The sequence below is a fragment of the Crinia signifera genome, chromosome 7 (genome assembly GCF_055691185.1).
Source record: "Crinia signifera chromosome 7, ASM5569118v1, whole genome shotgun sequence".
Taxonomy (NCBI): Eukaryota; Metazoa; Chordata; class Amphibia; order Anura; family Myobatrachidae; genus Crinia; species Crinia signifera.
The window spans coordinates 3,542,536-3,565,664 of record NC_139223.1 but is presented as its reverse complement, the minus strand read 5'-3'; the positions used below and the strand labels follow the sequence as shown (position 1 = coordinate 3,565,664).

At 46.4% G+C, this 23,129-nt stretch overlaps 1 protein-coding gene across 1 annotated transcript in view; it reads left to right on the top strand.

Moving 5' to 3' along the window:
* Positions 1–22,920, top strand: part of LOC146020611 (serine protease 33-like) — a 37,669-nt gene extending 14,749 nt beyond the window's left edge. Inside the window, exons 5-7 of the mRNA XM_083153863.1 lie at positions 1,526–1,791; positions 2,110–2,282; positions 22,624–22,920. Of these exons, the coding sequence (XP_083009989.1) occupies positions 1,526–1,791; positions 2,110–2,282; positions 22,624–22,896 (712 nt within the window). The 3' untranslated portion in view covers positions 22,897–22,920. The remainder of the gene's footprint in view (positions 1–1,525; positions 1,792–2,109; positions 2,283–22,623) is intronic.
* The last annotated feature ends 209 nt before the right edge of the window (positions 22,921–23,129 follow it).

Sequence of the window (23,129 nt, the reverse complement as noted above, 5' to 3'; positions counted from 1 at the left end):
CATCCTGCTCTAACTCAACACCTAGTTCTAACCCAACACCGAGCTGTAACCCCACACCTTGCTCTAACCCAACACTGAGCTGTAACCCAACACCGAGCTGTAACTCAACACCTAGCTCTAACCCAGCACCTAGCTGTAACCCGACCCCTAGCTCTAACTCTACACCTAGCTCTAACCCAACACCTAGCTCTAACCCAACACCTAGCTGTAACCCAACCCCTAGCTCTTACTCTACACCTAGCTCTAACCCAACACCTAGCTTTAATCCAACACCTAGCTCTAACCCAACCCCGAGCTCTAACCCAACACCTAGCTCTAACCCAAACCCTAGCTCTAACTCTACACCTAGCTCTAACCCAACACCGAGCTGTAACCCCACACCTTGCTCTAACAATAAACACAACTCCTAACCAACACCTAATTCTAACCTTTAACCTACACATAACTTTATCAATATACCAGTTTGACATTAGAGTGTAGGGGCATGCCTGGGAACTGGGAGTAAACATGCATACAAGACAATTTGCTTCTATATAATTATGATGTCATTCTCATAGCTTGTTTCTTGTTGCCATGGGTTTATATGAGGATGGTTCAATAAATAAGGTAAGAAGACCATATATAAATCCTTTTAATGAGTAATACAGCCTTGGTATAGATTATTTGTCCATATACTGTCCATATATGTCCATACTTGGACCAAGGCAACCAGTGCAAAGCACCTGACACCAGGACATGGTGGTTTATTGATCTTCAGCATCAGTTAAAAATCGCCTTCTACCCAAATGCTTCTTCAGTGGCTCCGATATTTTTTTTAAATCAGATCTTCAATATAATTTGTGGTGGACTTGCTTTGTTGGCCATATTGCTGCTCATCCTGAACGTCTGTCCTGCCGCTTTCAAAGGATGTGCACCAATCCCAAATTGTTTCCATGATATGACATTATCACCGTACACCTTCATTTATTGCCGATGAATTTCAGCTTCTGATTCTATTTAGAGACAGAATTCTGATTACACAACGTAGAGAACATTACACACGTGAGAGGTCTTGTAGGTCACTTATTGAACCACCCTCGTAAATCACATCTACTCCTTGTAGAAACATTTCTGTGTCTCTTTTAATGTCACCGAGTTTAGGATTAGCAGATACTAATATCCTCTTTTCTGTCATTTTGCATCTTACCAAGTCACCACCCATATGGAAACATAATATGTACATATAGAATAAAACGAGTGAGCCTAATTGTACAATGACTCTTGGGACATTTTGTAAAGCAATTTGCAATTAAGGAAGTGCCAAAATAATTGAGGATTGTAGCCCATGGTAGAACAATGGGGGTGTAGCACCATTACAGAGGTTACTGGGGATGGAGAGGCGAGTGCCTAGGCCGGTCCTTACTGCCCTGCATATGGTTATGTAAATGTCCCCAGTACTTGTATAATTAGATTTTTGGATATTATTCCAAGACAAGATAGTGTCATAATTGTCTACCTGCTTCAATCTTCTTCCTCCTTTTCTCAGGCCCATCTCAACCTCAGATTTCTTGGTCAATCTAGGAGCTTTCCAGCTTTCTGTGCCCACAGGGATCCTGTCCACTGTCAGTGCCATCTATATCCACCCTATATATACCCAGCCAGGCTCCAGTGGAGATATTGCGCTGGTTAAGCTCACAAACCCTGTGCAGTACACGGATTATGTGATGCCAATCTGTATCCCCACCCAGGACCTCCAGTTCCCGTCAGGCCTCAGCTGCTATGTGACTGGTTGGGGGTCAATCCAGCAAGGAGGTAAGATGTAAATCTCTTCATTAGTATGAGTGTATCTCACTATTAGTCATATGCTATGGGGTATGGTTACTCAACGGCAGCTTCTCAAACCCATCAATTGGCAACAGGTTTTCCTGTAGAAATTAAAAAGTTAATAACATCTGGTTGTAAATCCGGCGGGGTCACCCATACAGTAGATAATGGTTGGTTTAGAGAAGCTGCTGCTTAGTACATATTCTCATACAATACGTCTGTCCGATACCCCTGTAAGGAGCAGACTCATGGATGCTGACAAGTATGGGTAAGATGGGATCTAACCTCGATTCTGTGTCCTTGCAGTAAGTCTGCCATCTCCACAGACCCTACAGATGGTCCAGCTTCCTATCATAGACCGGGCAAGCTGTGACACCATGTACCACACCAATAACCCTACGCTGCCCGCCAACAACACCATCATACAGTGGGACATGATCTGCGCTGGATACCCAAATGGAAGACAGGATGCATGCCAGGTAACCAAGAGGTCCTTACCCAAACAACACAGAATGGTGGAGGTGGGTGCAATGTCTTTCACAGTGACTGGATGACTAAACATTGGGATCTATGTACTAAGGCTTGGAGACAGTTTTTTGTGGACAAAGACAATGTACCAGCCAACCAGCTCTTGGCACGACCACTGGTGGGTCAGTTAGGAGCTGTTTTGTTGGCACATTATCTCTCCCAACTTTATCTGTGGGATGCCGGGTGGACTATTTGTTAAGTGCCAATTGATGCTTTGGGTGTATTTGTCCTTTATGGGTAGGTGGTGTTAGAATGACTGTTACGGGTACCCACAGATATCTCAGCTTACCTGGGCACCCACCGTATACACATCTATGACGGGACACAATAGGGGGTTGTACAGTCCAATATACTTGGTAAAGGTCTTGCTAAACTCCAACCATTTCATAGAAGCAAGCATGCTCTGACATTAACAATTAAATGTGGTAGCGGGTCCTGATACTCGACCATCTGCGTGGTGACGGGTCTCTCTGAGGCAGAGCGGGGGCAAAGAGGCAGAAAGTACTTTTAAAAAGTTTATCTGCCCCTCAATGCCTGAGCCCAGCACACCACTGGTTACCTCTTTTTGTCTCCGACTTCTCACCATCCTCCATAAATCCAGTACCCAGAAAGGTGCCCACCCCCCTCCTCCTAACCCCCAACCCGCCTTTCAGGCAACACCTTTTTTTTTGGCCCTTCGTAAACTCACGTATGTGCTTAGGCTCTTCCTCCACGACTGAGGTCTGAGGTCTGAGGTCTGAAGCCTGAGGTCTGATGCCTGAAGACTGAGGCCTGAGACCTGAGGTCTGAGGTTTGAGGTCTGAGGCCTGAGGTCTGAGGTCTGAGGCCTGAGTTCTGAGGTCTGAGGCCTGAGGTCTGAGGTCTGAGGTCTGAGGTCTGAGGTCTGAGGTCTGAGGACTGAGGTCTGAGGCCTGAGGTCTGAGGTCTGAGGTCTGAGTTCTGAGGTTTGAGGTCTGAGGTCTGAGGTCTGAGGCCTGAGGTCTGAGTTCTGAGGTCTGAGGCCTGAGGTCTGAGGCCTGAGGTCTGAGGTCTGAGGCCTGAGTTCTGAGGTCTGAGGTTTGAGGTCTGAGGTCTGAGGCCTGAGGTCTGAGGCCTGAGGTCTGAGGTCTGAGTTCTGAGGTTTGAGGTCTGAGGTCTGAGGCCTGAGGTCTGAGGTCTGAGGCCTGAGGTTTGAGGCCTGAGGTCTGAGGCCTGAGGTCTGAGGTCTGAGGCCTGAGGTCTGAGTTCTGAGGTCTGAGGTCTGAGGCCTGAGGTTTGAGGTCTGAGGTCTGAGGCCTGAGGTCTGAGTTCTGAGGTCTGAGTTCTGAGGTCTGAGGCCTGAGGTCTGAGGTCTGAGGTCTGAGGCCTGAGGCCTGAGGTCTGAGGTTTGAGGTCTGAGGTCTGAGGCCTGATGTCTGAGGCCTGATGTCTGAGGTCTGAGGTTTGAGGTCTGAGGTCTGAGGTCTGAGGCCTGAGGCCTGAGGTCTGAGGTTTGAGGTCTGAGGTCTGAGGTCTGAGGTCTTAGGCCTGAGGTCTGAGGTTTGAGGTCTGAGGTCTGAGGTCTGAGGTCTGAGGTTTGAGGTCTGAGGCCTGAGGTCTGAGAAGCATAGGCGTTTCTATAATGGGTGTAAGGTGTGTTATTCACAGAAGCCCCTATGTTCGGGGGTCCACAATGCAAACCATGCACCCATATATTATACTTACCCCTCTGGAGCCCCATCAGAGAATACTGGGATTTGCATATGCACATGGAGTGGGTGCCATGTTCCTGGAGACCTATGTATGCACAGTAGTCTCCAGCATAATGCCACAGATCCTGCCAGTGAGGGGTGGGCCCTCTCCTGCTGGGCACTGCCGGATATCTCACTAGGCATGTGAGGAACAGGCCTATGGGCGGCACCTTCCATTGATGAAATCCTGTAACTTCTTTCCTTCAATAGCCATTGGCAAAGTGATTGACAGGAAGCCGATGTCTGGGGTGGTTAACGGCCGCTTAGTGGGTGTGTCCAGGAAAAAGCCGGCATGTCCATGAATGTTAGGGGATGGTGTATGACGACACCACAACAATAGTTTTTCTCACATTTTTTCTTTATTACATCCCGCCCTGACTATGTGGACAATGGGGGGGGGGGGGGGGGTAATCTGTAATGTAATCTGTGCAGAGAGCGTTAGATTTGGGTGGGCTGTGATCAAACTGAGATCTAAATGACAGTGTAAGAATAAAGCAGCCAGTATTTATCTGCACAGAAACAATATAACTCCCCCAAATGTATCTCTCTCTGCACGTGTTACATCTGTCCCACCTGCGGCGCAGCAGGGTTTTGTCCATTAAAGAAGGAGTTTGCTTTTGCCAACCAACCTGAATCCCCCCTGAACCCCCCCCCGTAAATCACCTGTTGGTTACACAGTCTGTTTGGCTGTATTGTACTTTGGCCATTCGGATGTCATGAACAATTTTTTGTTAAAACAACACAAGAAAGTTAATGTGTAAACAGATGGATGTACAGTAATATCAGAGTGTCAGGTGTGTGCGTGTCCTGTTCCCACACGTGCCCGTAGTGGTCTGACATAGCTTCTGCGTATGGACTGGAATATAGAAGGTCACGTATAGAGGTCAGGGAGATATGAAAACAGTCGGCTTAGTATTGGAAAATGCCCCAAAAAGGGGCGCGGAGTCTATACCCACCAGCGGCCTTCACAAGGGACACCATGGAGGGGCCCAGCAGGGCCCCCGTTACCTGACAGCAGCAGTTGTTGTATTTCTTCTCAACACAGCACAAGCTGCTGTGAGCTGTACTGCTGTGAGCTGGGCTGCTGTGAGCTGGGCTGCTGTGAGCTGGGCTGCAGTGATGCCAAGGAGGTGCTTAAAGTAATATGTTTCCTGTAGAATAGATTGGATGGAACCGAGAATACTGCACTGACTGGAGCCAAGTATACTGTACTGGCTGGAACGGAGTATACTAGACTGGCTGGAACCGAGTATAATGGACTGGCTGGAACTGAGTATAATGGACTGGCTGGAACTGAGTATACTGGACTGGATGGAACCGAGTATACTGTACTGGATGGAACCGAGTATACTGGACTGAATGGAACCGAGTATAATGGACTGGATGCAACCGAGTAGACTGGACTGGCTTGAGCCGAGTATAATGGACTGGATGGAACCGAGTATACTGGACTGGCTGGAACCAAGTATACTGGACTGGCTGGAACTGAGTATACTAGACTGGCTGGAACCGAGTATAATGGACTGGCTGGAACTGAGTATAATGGACTGGCTGGAACTGAGTATACTGGACTGGATGGAACCGAGTATACTGTACTGGATGGAACCGAGTATACTGGACTGAATGGAACCGAGTATAATGGACTGGATGCAACCGAGTAGACTGGACTGGCTTGAGCCGAGTATAATGGACTGGATGGAACCGAGTATACTGGACTGGCTGGAACCAAGTATACTGGACTGGCTGGAACTGAGTATACTAGACTGGACGGAACCGAGTATAATGGACTGGACGGAACCGAGTATAATGGACTGGATGGAACCAAGTATAATGGACTGGACGGAACCAAGTATAATGGACTGGATGGAACCGAATATACTGGACTGGCTGGAACTGAGTATACTAGACTGGACGAAACCGAGTATAATGGACTGGATGGAACCGACTATACTAGACTGGACGGAACGGAGTATACTAGACTGGATGGAACCGAGTATAATGGACTGGATGGAACCGAATATACTGGACTGGCTGGAACCGAGTATACTAGACTGGACGAAACCGAGTATAATGGACTGGCTGGAGCCGAGTATAATGGACTGTCTGAAACCAGGTATACTGGACTGGATGGAACCGAGTATACTAGACTGGACGGAACCGAGTATAATGGACTGGATGGAACCGACTATACTAGACTGGATGGAACCGAATATACTGGACTGGCTGGAACTGAGTATACTGGACTGGCTGGAACCGAGTATACTAGACTGGACGGAACCGAGTATAATGGACTGGATGGAACCAGGTATACTGGACTGGATGGAACCGAGTATACTAGACTGGCTGGAGCCGAGTATAATGGACTGTCTGAAACCAGGTATACTGGACTGGATGGAACCGAGTATACTAGACTGGACGGAACCGAGTAGACTGGACTGGATGGAACCGAGTATAATGGACTGGATGGAACCGAGTATACTGGACTGAATGGAACCGAGTATAATGGACTGGATGGAACCGAGTATACTGGACTGGCTGGAACTGAGTATACTGGACTGGCTGGAGCTGAGTATAATGGACTGGATGGAACCGAGTATAATGGACTGGCTGGAACCGAGTATAATGGACTGGATGGAACCGAGTATACTGGACTGAATGGAACCGAGTATAATGGACTGGATGGAGCCGAGTATAATGGACTGAATGGAACCGAGTAGACTGGACTGGCTGGAGCCGAGTATAATGGACTGTCTGGAACCAGGTAGACTGGACTGTATGGAAATGAGTTGTGGCCGGAGACCCCGTGTGTAATGGCTGCCACGGCACTGAAGGGGTTAAGCCATTTTGGACAAGGGCACAAAGCATAACGTATATGTATTGATGAAATGTATGTTCAGCACTGAGCTGGGACTGTACCATATATTTTGTATAGTGTATTGAGGAATGCATTCTAAACTTAAAATGCACTTTGTACATTTCTGGAGGAAGGAATTTAGCAGTCATTTTGACGAGGAAATGGGATGCTAAATACTCCTTTTGCTAACAGAAGGACACTGCACAGAATGTAGCAGGCTTTGTGTCTGTAGTTCCTATGTAAAGGTGTTAGTAAGGAGCCCCTGCAGCAAGGGTGGCTATCCTGAGCTGCAGGGCTCAAGGAGACCAGCACTGGGACACAATAACAAAATAAAAACACATATTGCAAATTATATGTGCAGTCACTCAGCTGGGACTACATGTGCCATACTGCAGTGCTGCAGGGGGATGAAGCCTGTGCTGGGCACAGGCTTAAGACAATGTATAAAGTGTACAATTTATTTAAAATGTGTTGTGTGGCTTTTGGAGCCTGTGTAGTGCACAGTGTAACACATGTGTGCTTTAAATGTATTTTAAAGAAAAAGGGCACTTACTGTAACTGCGGGGTTCCCCCCCAGTCTTTATTCCCAAAATGGAATACTTTCCCAGATAGCCTCCTCCAAGCTGTGATCTGTAGGGAAGGTAGCAGGGAACCTCAGCTTTCTAACAAGCTGAGTAGCTCCATGGGGCTCTCCATCAGTGGGCTGGAGACCCAGGCAGGGGATCAGGGCCGCCCATCTCTGGAGCTCACGTCTGGGCTAGAGGTGTTCAGCTGGTCCCCTGACAGGCTCCTGGAAGTATGTTTTGGAGAGAAACCTTCCCCCTAGCCCAGTTGTCAGGGAACTCGGTCCTCATTACCCCACGCAGTGCATGTTTTGCCGGTCTCCACACAGAATCACAAGTGAAATAATTAACTCCACCTGTGGACCTTATAAAATGTGTCTGTGAGTAATTAGTACACCTGTGGGGTTACCAGCAAACCATGCACTGTGTGGGGTAATGAGGACCGAGTTCCCTGACCACTGCCCTAGCCAGACCTGGGTGGTTTCTGGCCCCCCAAGTGGGCTGTGGCTCAGAGGAGTAATCACCCCCCTCTGTCCATAGGGACAATGCTGATGTGCCCAGCACCTGCATGGCTCTGGCGCTTAAGCTGATTGGTTGGAGACCACAGGGTGGGCGTACCCCCTGTGGTGATGTGTATTGGAGTAACATAAAATGAGGGCTGCTGCCCTGTGTAAAGTTGTACTTCTGCCTGTATCTGACTGCTGTAACATCTGTATGCTCTACTTCCTAGCGATAGGACAGGGTCCTTTTAAGGGCTTATATTTGAGCAGATAAAACATATTCTTGCCTCAATACGACCGTTTTCATCTTGCGACCAACAGAATTACTGCAATAATCCCGTTCTCCGGCTATTCTGGGTACAAGGATCCAACATCTCCAAGTTCTGCTCTGCCAGCTACCGAAGCAGAGGCCTGGTCTGTGACCAGCGGGGAACCAAATGACGCCAGTCAGGGGTGTGTCAGCAGCGTTTTGACACATACACCCCAGCAGGTAGTACTCAGGTGCCAGCTTTGGGCCTGTGGTTCCAGGTAACCGTGGTTCCAGGCACCAAGTAGTAGGAGTCTGGTGGTGGCAACGATATCCACGCCCACTGCGTAGTGGGTGGAGCCAGTAACAGGTGGCTACTGATGGTATGATTTTAAATTATACATAACCATTGTTGTATGTTTTAATAAAATTGTATCTTTTTTTATTCATCACTTTGCACGTGTATTCTCCTTCCACTCGGCGCTGCTTTTTGTATATTTTTGTCGTTCCAACTCTAGAGACCACTACATCTCTACCCCAAGCAGCTGCTCTCTCCCCCCCCCTCCCTACCCTATCTCAAATTGTGGTTGTAATTATACACTCAATAGAAGCCACTCACACCAGCGCCTGGTTTAATTTTTCCATTCTTGGTAAAACCTTTTCGCAGGCTACTGATGGTAACAGGGAATCCCCTACTGGCCAGGTCCCATGAGACCAGGAACCGCCATCTGTGGACCGGAAGGGTGTAGCCAGAGCATAAGGGCAGGCGTCCAGTCACACGAGTATACTGGACTGTCTGGAATCAGGTAGACTGGACTGGATGGAACCAGGTAGACTGGACTGGATGGAACCAGGTAGACTGGACTGGATGGAACCGAGTATACTGAACTGTCTGGAACTAGGTAGACTGGACTGGATGGAACCAGGTAGACTGGACTGGATGGAACCGAGTATACTGAACTGTCTGGAACCAGGTAGACTGGACTGGATGGAACCAGGTAGACTGGACTGGATGGAACCGAGTATACTGAACTATCTGGAACCAGGTAGACTGGACTGGATAGAACCAGGTAGACTGGACTGGATGGAACCAGGTAGACTGGACTGGATAGAACCAGGTAGACTGGACTGGATGGAACCGAGCATACTGAACTGTCTGGAACCAGGTAGACTGGACTGTCTGGAACCAGGTAGACTGGACTTGATGGAACCGAGTATACTGCACTGGATGGAACCGAGTAGACTGGACTGGATGGAACCGAGTATACTGCACTGGATGGAACCGAGTAGACTGGACTGGATGGAATCAGTAAAGAATTTTCAAGAGGAAAAAAGAATGTCTCTATGTGGTGCACCGAAAAAATTCACATATAAAATTAAACTTTTAATAATTCACTTGATAAAATTGGTAGCGAAATAAAAGACAAAATACATACATAAACAGACATGGACATGTGTTAAAAAGGATATTCCTATCCTCACATCGTGGGGACCCAGTACCCAATATTTTTTATTAAGATCGAATATTTCACTTCAATAGTTTTGTATATGATGCTTTGATCTTTTTTAATACCTTTTGTGGTTATGTGTATGATAGGTTGCGCTGTTATTAAGCTCTTCTCCCTTAGGAAGCAGGATAATTGGATACAAGTTCCAACCTTGTCCGCTTATGGTTATAACACATATGTAGAATATATAGGCTATTCCGTTGCTTTCAAATGTGCACACAAATAGAAAGTTTTGTGCAATAATTAAGAACCGCTACTCCAGTGTCCCATATAGCTGATACCAGCATGGTCGGGAGGTAGCTGGAGGACCAGAGGGAGATTGCGGTCTACAGCATATGGAAGCGCCGCAGGGCCAGCCTCCAAGCCGGAGTATGTTACGTATGTCAGATTTAACCCTATCAGGCTGGCATCCACTGGCCATCGACGCCGGTGACAGCCCCGGGCTTCAGCCCTGGACGGGTGAAGCCTGGGGGGGACCCAGTTATTGGGGCATCCCCACTCCTTCAGGTACCCCGTCCAAGGCTGACCAGCCACGGTGCTCATGTTTCGGCCGGGAGACCTTACATAAAAAGTGTCCCCCGGCTGTGGCATGTGGCTGTTGGAGCCCGGTGCTGGTTTCAAAATACAGGGGACCCCCAGAATTTTTGTCCCCAGATTTTTGGAACCAGGACCGGTCCAAGAGTCCAGGGCTGGTCTCAGAAATACGGGGGACCGTTATGCTTTTTGTCCCCCAGAATTTTGGAACCAGGACCGATCCAAGAGTCCTGGACTGGTTTCAGAAATAGGGGGGACCCGTATGCTTTTTGTCCCCCATATTTTTGGAACCAGGTCCAGCTCAATGAGCCCGGGGCTGGTTATGCTCAGGAGGGAAGACCTCACAACATTTTTTTTTCATTTATTAAACACAAATTCACACATCTCCTCAAATTTGCACATTTTCACGACTAAAAATCGCCCATTATCGCACTTTTTTGCCCGGAACACGCTGCTCATTAAATATGCGAATTCATGGCAATAAATGCGATTTTAAAAAAATTGCGATAATGGATGATTTCAAAAAGTGACTAAAACTATCATCCCATTAAGGGGGACATTTACCAAAATGGATTCGTAGAAAAAAGGTGTATTCGTAGGGAGAAATACACCTTTTTTTTACGAATTTGTATTTTCGGGATTTACAATCCCAAAAATACAACAATTCGTAGTCCTAAAGATGGAACATTCGTATTTGTATTTACAAATACGAATGTCTACACCGTCGATAGGATACGAAAGAAATCACCATTCAAAAGAATGGTGGTTCCTGATGTACTAAGTAGCCGTACTGATAATAAGGCTGCTAAGTGGTGTGAAACAGGCACGCAAATACGACAGAAAAATAGAACACCATTTTCCTGTCGTATTTGCTTTAAGAGAGGAGAAACCACTAAATTAGTGGAATATTGGGCGCTAGTTGGTAACAGTTGTACAGATAATAAATATATGACCTATAATAATTTGGAATCTAGTAGTTCTGTATTTTAGCTTGCAGTTCTCCCATGTGTACCAGTGTGGATACACCCAATCTGTTTATCACCCGACTTTTTAAGGTACAGGTTCTAGACAGATATATAAAGACAATTAGAAAAAACAAGAAATGGAGTATCTGCGCTGTTTTTTATTTTTTATTTAATAACTTGCACCATGGATGAAGTCACTTCACATACACAATTTTTGTCTGTTTATGAATATTTATTTTCATTTATTTGTATAAAAAAAGATCATATAAAATACATTACAATTTTTATAGGCGGCCACCTACAGATATATATGAAGGTATTTATAGCGATTGCATAAATATTTGTTTATCATGCAATCGGTATATACACGTATATGTTTATATAAAAAAACTTGATTTTACATATAAAATTAATCACATTTAAATGAAGAGGAAAAAATAATAAAATAAAAATAAATTTTCAAAAAATTATATATAAAAAGTATATAACACTAAACTTTGTGACTTATAGCCCCAGGATGGCGAAAGCTGTGTAGCCAGTCCAGGTATCTAGAATTCTGGACACATAGTATAAATTTTGAAGAAAGACTGAACTGAGCGGATCACTTTCTGTATAGACCTTTTTTGTCCTTGGTTAAAGAAACAGTCTTTTTCCAATTACAGATGAATTTAAACGTAGAATAACTTGTATGCATACATTTGTAACTTTAGGTGATTTGGCAATATATGCCTTTTTGGAAAGAAAGTAGTAAAGTGCACAGTGGTGCGTCTCTCACCTGCACCGTTTGTGCGTGGATACTTGTCCCAGCAGCGGGATACCTCGCTGCATGTACCGCGTTCAGGTGTCTACACGGGCTGTGTAGATAGTTGTCCCAGCAGCGGGACGTCTCGCTGCATACACTGCGCTTCGATGTCAGCGCTAGTAGTGGAGTGTCCCTCCGGTGAACAGGGGTCGGGGAGGACGCCGCGTAGATATTGTTAGCTGGCGTCTCACTCACCCGTAGTTGGAATCCAACAGCCGGCGCTGCTCTCACCTGCGCCGCTGTGTCACCTGTTTCTCACCGGAGTTCTCCTAGCAGCTTGATGGACGTGATGACGTAGGGCTTGGTCTGTATTTTTTCCCAATAAATTTAAGCTGGTAGTGTTCGATGCGGGAGATTTTTTCAGAATCCAAGCAAGGTGATATTCTTCTCAGTTGAAAGCTGTATGCTGGGTGAACCTCTAACGCGTTTCGCCCTATCAGAGGGCTTTTTCAAAGAGTGATATTAGTTTGCTCAGTGTGGCTTTTTATACCCAGCTACAAATTGATTTTCCAATTTCATTGGACAAGAGGATGACACAGGTGTGCCTGATCATTTTAACCTCTTATATGCTTTTTCTTCCGCAGTCCACAGGGCTTTTTTTGAGTCACATAAATCAAATATATAAATATATATAAATAATATACCAGACATATTACTACATATAATTAATTATAAAAAGCAAATGCTAATATAAACAATATTAATAATATTAATAATAATAATAATAACTCTCAATTTCTATTTCTTTTTCCTTTCTAAAAAAATCATCAATTAAATTGTCCCATGTTGGACTCGAACTTGGCACTCTATGATCTCTAAACTGACTCCCTATCTGTTGTGCCACTGGAGTAGGAACATTTTTTCTTTATTTTTATAGTCCTAAATGATTTATTTACTTTTCATTCTAACAGTATTTTCTCTCGTAATTTTATCCTCCATTTGCTTGTATATAGTTATCAATTTATATACCTATCTTTTTTATTTATTATCATCAAATTATTCATTAAATCAATATCAAGTCATATTCTCAAAAGCATCCTTGTTCCATCAAAATTATAAAAAATTTACAAAAATTACACATTTGCGCTAGATGGCATTTGCCTCTAATTCATTTAGTACTTGCTTTACCAAAGTATATCCTAACTTTATTATATCTGGCCAGAGATTTAAACAGGCTGTTTCTGGTCCGTACTTCACCCCGCTGAAGTGCCACTCTACAGCGGGGTGAAGACGGATACTGGAGTCACAGTGCTCCCCCATCTTACAGACTGCAACCCCTAGTCGATGAACATGATCATGTAAATTAATTATCTCATTTCTATACTCTAATCAAATTGTTTTAGTCTTCAAAAGTAATCTAGATAAAGGATTCTAGATCTATATTAGCATTTAACCCCAAAGGGGTTAATGTTTGTAGTTGAAATATCCAAAATGCTTCTTTATTTGCCAGCTCTCTAAATCTGTCTCCTCCTCTTTCTGTGGTTTTAACATGGTGTACACCATATATTTGTAAACCTTCTATATTTCCTTTGTGGGCTTCTGTCATATGCCTAGAAACACTGTGGTGGGGAAAATTTTTCAAAATATTTAGTCGGTGTTCTCTGAATCTGTCCTTCAGTTTTCTTGTAGTGCGGCCCACATATTGTAAGCCGCACATACATTGCAACACATATATACAATATATTGTGTTGCAATTTAAAAATTCTTTGATCTCAAATTTTCTTTTATTACTGTATGATTCTACCACCACAGTCTTTCTTGGCATATGGCTACAAGTATTACATCTAGTTTGATTGCACCTATAACATCCTTTAATTCTTTCTTGTTGATCAAGCCATGTTCTATTTTCAAAATAGAACATGGCTTGATCAACAAGAAAGAATTAAAGGATGTTATAGGTGCAATCAAACTAGATGTAATACTTGTAGCCATATGCCAAGAAAGACTGTGGTGGTAGAATCATACAGTAATAAAAGAAAATTTGAGATCAAAGAATTTTTAAATTGCAACACAATATATTGTATATATGTGTTGCAATGTATGTGCGGCTTACAATATGTGGGCCGCACTACAAGAAAACTGAAGGACAGATTCAGAGAACACCGACTAAATATTTTGAAAAATTTTCCCCACCACAGTGTTTCTAGGCATATGACAGAAGCCCACAAAGGAAATATAGAAGGTTTACAAATATATGGTGTACACCATGTTAAAACCACAGAAAGAGGAGGAGACAGATTTAGAGAGCTGGCAAATAAAGAAGCATTTTGGATATTTCAACTACAAACATTAACCCCTTTGGGGTTAAATGCTAATATAGATCTAGAATCCTTTATCTAGATTACTTTTGAAGACTAAAACAATTTGATTAGAGTATAGAAATGAGATAATTAATTTACATGATCATGTTCATCGACTAGGGGTTGCAGTCTGTAAGATGGGGGAGCACTGTGACTCCAGTATCCGTCTTCACCCCCGCTGTAGAGTGGCACTTCAGCGGGGTGAAGTACGGACCAGAAACAGCCTGTTTAAATCTCTGGCCAGATATAATAAAGTTAGGATATACTTTGGTAAAGCAAGTACTAAATGAATTAGAGGCAAATGCCATCTAGCGCAAATGTGTAATTTTTGTAAATTTTTTATAATTTTGATGGAACAAGGATGCTTTTGAGAATATGACTTGATATTGATTTAATGAATAATTTGATGATAATAAATAAAAAAGATAGGTATATAAATTGATAACTATATACAAGCAAATGGAGGATAAAATTACGAGAGAAAATACTGTTAGAATGAAAAGTAAATAAATCATTTAGGACTATAAAAATAAAGAAAAAATGTTCCTACTCCAGTGGCACAACAGATAGGGAGTCAGTTTAGAGATCATAGAGTGCCAAGTTCGAGTCCAACATGGGACAATTTAATTGATGATTTTTTTAGAAAGGAAAAAGAAATAGAAATTGAGAGTTATTATTATTATTATTAATATTATTAATATTGTTTATATTAGCATTTGCTTTTTATAATTAATTATATGTAGTAATATGTCTGGTATATTATTTATATATATTTATATATTTGATTTATGTGACTCAAAAAAAGCCCTGTGGACTGCGGAAGAAAAAGCATATAAGAGGTTAAAATGATCAGGCACACCTGTGTCATCCTCTTGTCCAATGAAATTGGAAAATCAATTTGTAGCTGGGTATAAAAAGCCACACTGAGCAAACTAATATCACTCTTTGAAAAAGCCCTCTGATAGGGCGAAACGCGTTAGAGGTTCACCCAGCATACAGCTTTCAACTGAGAAGAATATCACCTTGCTTGGATTCTGAAAAAATCTCCCGCATCGAACACTACCAGCTTAAATTTATTGGGAAAAAATACAGACCAAGCCCTACGTCATCACGTCCATCAAGCTGCTAGGAGAACTCCGGTGAGAAACAGGTGACACAGCGGCGCAGGTGAGAGCAGCGCCGGCTGTTGGATTCCAACTACGGGTGAGTGAGACGCCAGCTAACAACATCTACGCGGCGTCCTCCCCGACCCCTGTTCACCGGAGGGACACTCCACTACTAGCGCTGACATCGAAGCGCAGTGTATGCAGCGAGACGTCCCGCTGCTGGGACAACTATCTACACAGCCCGTGTAGACACCTGAACGCGGTACATGCAGCGAGGTATCCCGCTGCTGGGACAAGTATCCACGCACAAACGGTGCAGGTGAGAGACGCACCACTGTGCACTTTACTACTTTCTTTCCAAAAAGGCATATATTGCCAAATCACCTAAAGTTACAAATGTATGCATACAAGTTATTCTACGTTTAAATTCATCTGTAATTGGAAAAAGACTGTTTCTTTAACCAAGGACAAAAAAGGTCTATACAGAAAGTGATCCGCTCAGTTCAGTCTTTCTTCAAAATTTATACTATGTGTCCAGAATTCTAGATACCTGGACTGGCTACACAGCTTTCGCCATCCTGGGGCTATAAGTCACAAAGTTTAGTGTTATATACTTTTTATATATAATTTTTTGAAAATTTATTTTTATTTTATTATTTTTTCCTCTTCATTTAAATGTGATTAATTTTATATGTAAAATCAAGTTTTTTTATATAAACATATACGTGTATATACCGATTGCATGATAAACAAATATTTATGCAATCGCTATAAATACCTTCATATATATCTGTAGGTGGCCGCCTATAAAAATTGTAATGTATTTTATATGATCTTTTTTTATACAAATAAATGAAAATAAATATTCATAAACAGACAAAAATTGTGTATGTGAAGTGACTTCATCCATGGTGCAAGTTATTAAATAAAAAATAAAAAACAGCGCAGATACTCCATTTCTTGTTTTTTCTAATTGTATTTGCTTTAAGCCTGCACGGATCAGTCAGATCCGTGCAGGCTTCAGTGTAAAAAAATAGAAAAATTAAATAAATAAAAAAAAAACCAGCGTGGGGTCCCCCCCACAGCCGAAACCAGCACCAGGCTGACGGAGCCGGGGCCGGTAATTAAAAATCAGGGAACCCGACAAATAGGGGTTCCCCGATTTTTAACAACCAGCCCCAGGCTCCAGGTCCGGGGCTGGTTCCCAAAATACGGGGGACAAAATGACTAGGGGTCCCCCGTATTTTAAGAACCAGCCCCAGGCACAACCAGCCAGCAGGGTAATGTCACAGCCGGGGGACACTTATAATATAAGGTTCCGCGGCCAAAACATTAACCCTACCGACCAGTCAGCCTGGCCAGGGGCCCTGGGGGAGTGGAGACCCCCCCAATGAAGGGGTCCCCCCCCTCCAGGACTTACCTGACCAGGCTGAAGCCTGGTGCTGTCCCCGATGCCCCTGGGCGGTGGGCATCGGGATGATTATGGTGTAAAATAAAAGATTAAACTATTGTTTTTTACTGTGGCACTACAAGTGCCAGCAAGCCTTCCCAGCAAGCTGGGACTTGGAGAACCACAAGTCCCAGCCTGCTGGGCATTAAAGGGCCCGCTGGCACTTGTAGTTCCACAGTTAAAAAAATAGTACACTAAACACACTGACACACATTTAAAATAAAACTTTAATACATACAAAGCCCACACATACTAATACTTACCTATCTTCTTCCCGTAGGTAGCCCTGGTCCTGATGTCCTGTGTCGTCTTCGGGATCCATGTTGACGTCCTTCTTCATGTCGACGTCGCTGTCGGCGATGGCGTCCCCGTCCGGATCCGACGAAATCCATGTGGAAGCTGTGGAAGGAAACCATACTCACCTGTCCCAGCGCGACGTAGTCCAGGTAAGGGTGTTGGCAAAAAAACAAACCGACACCCCGAAACCAGACCGGACAGAGAGCCGCACGGTACTCTGTGTACATTGTGCGGCTCCGCCTCCCGAATGCCGCTATTGGCCGCCTTGCGGCCTAGCGGCCAGTCAGGAGCCGCTAGGCCGCAAGGCGGCCAATAGCGGCATTCGGGAGGCGGAGCTGCACGATGTACACAAACACCGTGCGGCTCCCTGCTGTCCGGGCTGGTTTCGGGGTGTCGGTTTGTTTTTTTGCCAAGACCCTTACCTGGACTACGTCGCGCTGGGACAGGTGAGTATGGTTTCCTTCCACAGCTTCCACATGGATTTCGTCGGATCCGGACGGGGACGCCATCGCCGACAGCGACGTCGACATGAAGAAGGACGTCGACATGGATCCCGAAGACGACACAGGACATCAGGACCAGGGCTACCTACGGGAAGAAGATAGGTAAGTATTAGTATGTGTGGGCTTTGTATGTATTAAAGTTTTATTTTAAATGTGTGTCAGTGTGTTTAGTGTACTATTTTTTTAACTGTGGAACTACAAGTGCCAGCGGGCCCTTTAATGCCCAGCAGGCTGGGACTTGTGGTTCTCCAAGTTCCAGCTTGCTGGGGAGGCTTGCTGGCACTTGTAGTGCCACAGTAAAAAACAATAGTTTAATCTTTTTTTTTTACACCATAATCAGCCCGATGCCCACCGCCCAGGGGCATCGGGGACAGCACCAGGCTTCAGCCTGGTCAGGTAAGTCCTGGAGGGGGGGGACCCCTTCATTGGGGGGGTCCCCACTCCCCCAGGGCCCCTGGCCAGGCTGACTGGTCGGTAGGGTTAATGTTTTGGCCGCGGGACCTTATATTATAAGTGTCCCCCGGCTGTGACATTACCCTGCTGGCTGGTTGTGCCTGGGGCTGGTTCTTAAAATACGGGGGACCCCTAGTCATTTTGTCCCCCGTATTTTGGGAACCAGCCCCGGACTTGGAGCCTGGGGCTGGTTGTTAAAAATCGGGGAACCCCTATTTGTCGGGTTCCCTGAATTTTAATTACCGGCCCCGGCTCCGTCAGCCTGGTGCTGGTTACAGCTGTGGGGGGGACCCCACGCCGGTTTTTTTTTTAAATTTATTTATTTTTCTACACCTTGCAGCCTGCACGGATCTGACTGATATGATGGATCTGACTGATCCGTGCAGACTGCCAGAAACATTCGTATTAGCGGCCGTATATATGGCCAGCTAATACGAATGGTTACACCATCGGAGGGTTACAAAGCAGTCGTATCTGACTGCTTTGTAATTTCCCCTCCGGAACACGACTTTGCATACGACTAAAACAGTCGCATGCAGCCGTAGGGGAAATACCAATACGAAAAACTAGGTTTTTCATATTGGTCAATTTCCCCCTCAATGTCACCCTCTATGAGAGATATAGGGGGTTATTCTGGTTCAATCCTTCTGGCAAATGCCTTCTTTGATGGACAAAACCATGTGCACTGCAGGGGGGCAGATGTAATATGTGCAGAGAGAACTAGATTTGGGTGAGTTATTTTGTTTCTGTGCAGGGTAAATACTGACTCCTTTATTTTTACACTGCAATATAGATCTCACTTTGAAGCAAAACCCCACCCAAATCTAATTCTCTCTGCACATGTTACATCTGCCCCACCTGCCGTGCACATGGTTTTGTCCATCTAAGAAGATTTTTGTCAGAAAGAGTGAACCAGAATAATGCCCACGGTTTTGTCTATCTAAGAAGGAATTTGCCAGAAGGAGTGAACCAGAATAACCGCCATAATGTACAGTAATCAGAGCGTCACGTGAGGGACTTTACCTTCAGTAATCCTCGGCCTGTTACTTATTACTGATTAATACAATATCTATTGGCTAACGAATCATTGCAGAAAACGAAGTAATAATTCACACAGGAATATCTAATTATATGAAAAGTGCTATGTGTAAGATACTCTACCCACAATACTAATAAAAATTATACCTAAATGTAATATACAGTAGTTACAAATGAACAGGCGTTATGATGCTAATTATCAAGTATTTACAGGTTTAAAAGTCATGGAACGTGACCACTCCAATGTTGTTCATTCATTTCAGCAGTCAGCTCAGGCATTCCCCAGGTACAGTCAGGGGAATGCCTGAGCACTACAGGGTCCGGGAGAGCGCAGGGCATGGGTAAGGTCGCTGTCCAGCTGACACCAGGAGGGTACTGAGTGGAGGGGGCCCATGTGCAGCATACTTTGTCTGGGCCCCTACTCATCACTGATGGTCACACTGCACAGCACTACAGAGTCTGAGCACTAGAGGGCCCGGTAGTGCAGTGCGTTGGTAAGGTCGCTGTCCAGCTGACACCAGGAGGGTACTGAGAGGAGGAGGCCCATGTGCGGCGTCCTCTGTCTGGACCCCTTCTCATCACTGATGGTCACGCTGCACAGCACTACAGAGTCGGAGCACTAGAGGGCCCGGGAGGGCGCAGTGCGTTGGTAAGGTCGCTGTCCAGCTGACACCAGGAGGGTACTGAGAGGAGGGGGCCCATGTGCGGCGTCCTCTGTCTGGACCCCTTCTCATCACTGATGGTCACGCTGCACAGCACTACAGAGTCTGAGCACTAGAGGGCCCGGTAGCGCAGTGTGTTGGTAAGGTCGCTGTCCAGCTGATACCAGGGATGTACTGAGAGGAAGGGCCCATGTGCAGAGTCCTCTGTCTGGGCCCCTTCTCATCACTGATGGTCACGCTGCACAGCACTACAGAGTCTGAGCACTAGAGGGCCCGGTAGCGCAGTGTGTTGGTAAGGTCGCTGTCCAGCTGATACCAGGGATGTACTGAGAGGAGGGGGCCATGTGCGGCGTCCTCTGTCTGGACCCCTTCTCATCACTGATGGTCACGCTGCACAGCACTACAGAGTCTGAGCACTAGAGGGCCCAGTAGCACAGTGCGTTGGTAAGGTCGCTGTCCAGCTGACCCCAGAGGTGTACTGAGTGGAGGGGGCCCATGTGTAGAATCCTCTGTCTGGGCCCCTTCTCATCACTGATGGTCACGCTGCACAGCACTACAGAGTCTGAGCACTAGAGGGCCCGGTAGCGCAGTGTGTTGGTAAGGTCGCTGTCCAGCTGATACCAGGGATGTACTGAGAGGAGGGGGCCCATGTGCAGAGTCCTCTGTCTGGGCCCCCTTCTCATCAATGATGGTCACGCTGCACAGCACTACAGAGTCTGAGCACTAGAGGGCCCTGTAGTGCAGTGCGCTGGTAAGGTCGCTGTCCAGCTGATACCAGGGATGTACTGAGAGGAGGGGGCCCATGTGCAGAATCCTCTGTCTGGACCCCTTCTCATCACTGATGGTCATGCTGCACAGCACTACAGAGTCAGAGCACTAGAGGGCCCGGTAATGCAGTGCGTTGGTAAGGTCGCTGTCCAGCTGACACCAGGGATGTACTGAGAGGAGGGGGCCCATGTGCAGAGTCCTCTGTCTGGGCCCCCTTCTCATCACTGATGGTCATGCTGCGCAGCACTACAGAGTCAGAGCACTAAAGGGCAGGGAACGTACAGTGCATTGGTAAGGTCACTGTCCAGCTGATACCAGGGATGTACTGAGAGGCCCATGTGTAGCATCCTCTATCTAGGCCCCTTCTCATCGCTGATGTTCAAGCTGCACAGCACTACAGAGTCTGAGCACTAGAGGGCCCAGTAGCGCAGTGCGTTGGTAAGGTCGCTGTCCAGCTGACACCAGGGATGTACTGAGAGGAGGGGGCCCATGTGTAGCGTCCTCTGTCTGGGCCCCCTTTCATCACTGATGGTCATGCTGCGCAGCACTACAGAGTCCGAGTACTAGAGGGCCCGGTACGTACAGTGCGTTGGTAAGGTCGCTGTCCAGCTGACACCAGGAGGGTACTGAGAGGAAGGGCCCCATGTGCAGCATCCTCTGTCTGGGCCCCTACTTACTGCTGATGGTCACATTGCACAGCACTAAAGAGTCTGATCACTAGAGAGGGACCAGTAGCGCAGTGCGTTGGTAAGGTCACTGTCCAGCTAACACCAAGAGGGTACTGAGAGGAGGGGGCTCATATGTAGCGTACTTTGTCTGGGCCCCCTTCTTATCGCTGATGGTCATGCTGCACAGCACTACAGAGTCTGAGCACTAGAGGGCCCGGTAGCGCAGTGCGTTGGTAAGGTAGCTGTCCAAATGACACCAAGAGTGTACTGAGAGGAGGAGGCCCATATGCAGCATCCTCTGTCTGGGCCCCCTTCTTATCGCTGATGGTCATGCTGCACAGCACTACAGAGTCTGAGCACTAGAGGGCCCGGTATGTACAGTGCGTTGGTAAGGTCGCTGTCCAGCTGACACCAGGGGTGTACTGAGAGGAGGAGGCCCATATGCAGCATCCTCTGTCTGGGCCCCCTTCTTATCGGTGATGGTCATTCTGCACAGCACTACAGAGTCTGAGCACTAGAGGGCCTGGTAGCGCAATGCGTTAGTAAGATCACTGTCCAGCTAACACCAGGAGGGTACTGAGAGGAGGGGGCTCATATGTAGCGTCCTTTGTCTGGGCCCCCTTCTTATCGCTGATGGTCATGCTGCGCAGCACTACAGAGTCTGAGCACTAGAGGGCCCGGTAGCGCAGTGCGTTGGTAAGGTCGCTGTCCAAATGACACCAGGAGGGTACTGAGAGGAGGAGGCCCATATGCAGCATCCTCTGCCTGGGCCCCTAATTCCTGCTGATGTTCACGCTGCGCAGCACTACAGAGTCTGAGCACTAGAGGGCCCAGAACGTACAGTGCGTTGGTAAGGTCGCTGTCGAGCTGACACCAGGAGGGTACTGAGAGGAGGGGGCCCATGTGCAGAGTCCTCTGTCTGGGTCCCCTTCTCATCACTGATGGTTACGATGAACAGCACTACAGACTCTGAGCACTAGAGGTCCCGGACTGCGCAGTGCGTTGGTAAGGTCGCTGTTCAGCTGACACCAGGGGTGTACGGAGAGGAGGGGGCCCATTTGCAGAGCCCCCTGTCTGGGCCCCTACATACTGCTGATGGTCATGCTGCGCAGCACTACAGAGTCTGAGCACTAGAGGGCCCAGTAGCGCAGTGCATTGGTAAGGTCGCTGTCCAGCTGATACCAGGAGGGTACTGAGAGGAGGGGGCCCATATGCAGCATCCTCTGTCTGGGCCCCCTTCTTATAGCTGATGGTCACGCTGCGCAGTATATAATGAATCGTAAGCTCTATAGCCAAGCCACCTGCCCTTGATAAGGACACAATCCTGCCACCTATATCATATTGCTGTTGTCTGATCTCCCACAGGGTGACTCCGGAGGTCCTCTCGCTTGCCAATGGGATGGAGCTTGGCTCTTAGCCGGAGTGGTCAGCTGGGGATTCGGCTGTGCGATCCCAAACCGCCCCGGGGTGTACACCAGAGTCACGGCCTACTCAGACTGGATCCAGCAATATATCCCACAGTTCCAGCAGACGCCTGCCATCATCATTCCCCCAGACACCACCAATAGCTCTGGAGGTCCATCCCTGGTACTCAGCCTCCCCCTCTTCTTCCTGGCTCTTCTTATAAGCAAGTTCTAGCCTCCTGAAGACCCTATTAGAGGCTGCAGAGGAGTCTCCATTGGAGTCGCACCTTTATGCTAAACAATAGTGTGTATTGTATTCCTTAGAACTGGTGACTCAGAGAAGGGCAGTGACCGGCCTTTAATGGAGGATCAAGTCCGCACTGCGTGCTATTCAGAGACATGTCCGCCCGCACTGCGTGTCCTCATAATAGACTTTGTGTTATTGAACTTTTATTAAATAAACGTCTA